The sequence below is a fragment of the Sphaeroforma arctica genome, assembly GCF_001186125.1.
Source record: "Sphaeroforma arctica JP610 unplaced genomic scaffold supercont1.6909, whole genome shotgun sequence".
Classification (NCBI taxonomy): domain Eukaryota; class Ichthyosporea; order Ichthyophonida; genus Sphaeroforma; species Sphaeroforma arctica.
The window spans coordinates 1-1,545 of NW_014033649.1; the positions used below are offsets into that span (position 1 = coordinate 1).

At 39.5% G+C, this 1,545-nt stretch overlaps 1 protein-coding gene across 1 annotated transcript; it reads left to right on the forward strand.

The window, feature by feature from the left end:
- Nucleotides 1–314: 314 nt before the first annotated feature.
- SARC_15875 (hypothetical protein) lies at nucleotides 315–1,317 on the forward strand (the record flags this gene model as incomplete). The annotated part of the gene is made up of 2 exons (XM_014290012.1): nucleotides 315–503; nucleotides 1,261–1,317. Coding segments are annotated over exons 1-2 (219 nt in total), but the record flags the coding sequence as incomplete, so codon positions are not given.
- Nucleotides 1,318–1,545: the final 228 nt, after the last annotated feature.

Genomic DNA, 1,545 nt, shown 5'->3' on the forward strand with positions numbered 1-1,545 from the left:
CACCTACATAATGTTACTTTGCTAAGAATGGCTTCTGTGGCAGTTTTTTCGCGCAAGTTTTGAATCTTACCAACGGTGTGCCTCATTAGTGTTGTGTAGTATGGTATTGCAGATGCTGCGAAGATTGTCCCTTTTCTGGCCAGCCAGTGATTGAGGATTTAGGGTCTAGAAGTTGAGGGGTTTAGGGTTTAGGCCCGAGGTTTATTCATGCTTGAGCTGGGATAATTATTAATCAATGGCCACACACATGGATGTATTGACGACCACTTGGTGTACCGAGCCATAATTCATACGCACCTCATATTCGCACCTAAGGGTGTGACTTCGTCGTGACGGCGCAAATGAGTGGGAAGGCGAATGTGACCAATCTGGTGGAGAAGTACGACAACGAGCACACCGCTAGGTATCAAGCCGATGTCACTTTCAGAGTGCCCTACATGAACGTACGAACAATTGTTGTCCCGAAGCAAACCGATACGGACGTGCCTCTAGGCCCGGGTGAGGTATGTAAGTGCTATGCAAGTATGTGAGGGTTGGCTAGAGGGATAGTATAATAGTTCGGTATGTTTATCAGGAACAGAATATGCCGGTGTATAGGGGTTATGTATATGGTATGTTTGGTTCGGTGGTATAGTTTGGTATGTTCTAAAACCCTAATCATACTGTAACGATTAAACGATATATACCGTTCTATAGGTTTGATGTCTAGAATGTTTGGTTGGGAGGGTAATGTGATATGTCCTAAAACACTAAAAACCCTGATACTCTATAACGAAATATGCTGGTATAAAGGCCTTATGCATAGTTTGGTAGGGCAGAGAGTTTGTGGTATGTTCTGAAGCCCGAAAGACTCTAAAAATGATTGATTGAACAGATAGTTCGATAAATTTAGCGTGTAAGCGTCGCAGAAAATGACGACGGCTGCTACGAGAGAAGATATTATATTTAGGACTAGCAGGTACTTGTCCTGTTTTCTGACCTTCTCATAAGCAACTTGCATGTTTGAAGAGGATCTTTGTGAAGCCCTATACCCTGCGAGATTATTCAGACGTTGTGTACTACTCATTTTTCATCTAAGCTGTGCGTCGCCATTTGAAAAAGACGTATGTACTACTGCCCCGCTATATCTAGGGCATCTGTATATTCGTAACTTCTGCAAGTTGCTACAACAAATACCTACCTACTCATCTGTCTCTCTTACTTTTGCTCATTTGTCTCTATCAAATCGTCTCACGAATCTCTAAAATTACCCAACGGCAGACCTTTGAAGGCACATTCGTCGTCATTGAAACTTTCGAATCGTCCGGCGAAGAATCCGTAAGTGCATTGTAATGTACACAGTACGCAGCTGTTCCTCACCATATTATTGGATACATAATGTATATTTCATTCATATATATATATATATATATATGTATATATATATATATATTTGTATATATATATGTATATATGTATATATATGTATATATATATATATAAACACACACACGCACACATATATATATATATATATATACGTAGTAAATTATGTAAATAATATTC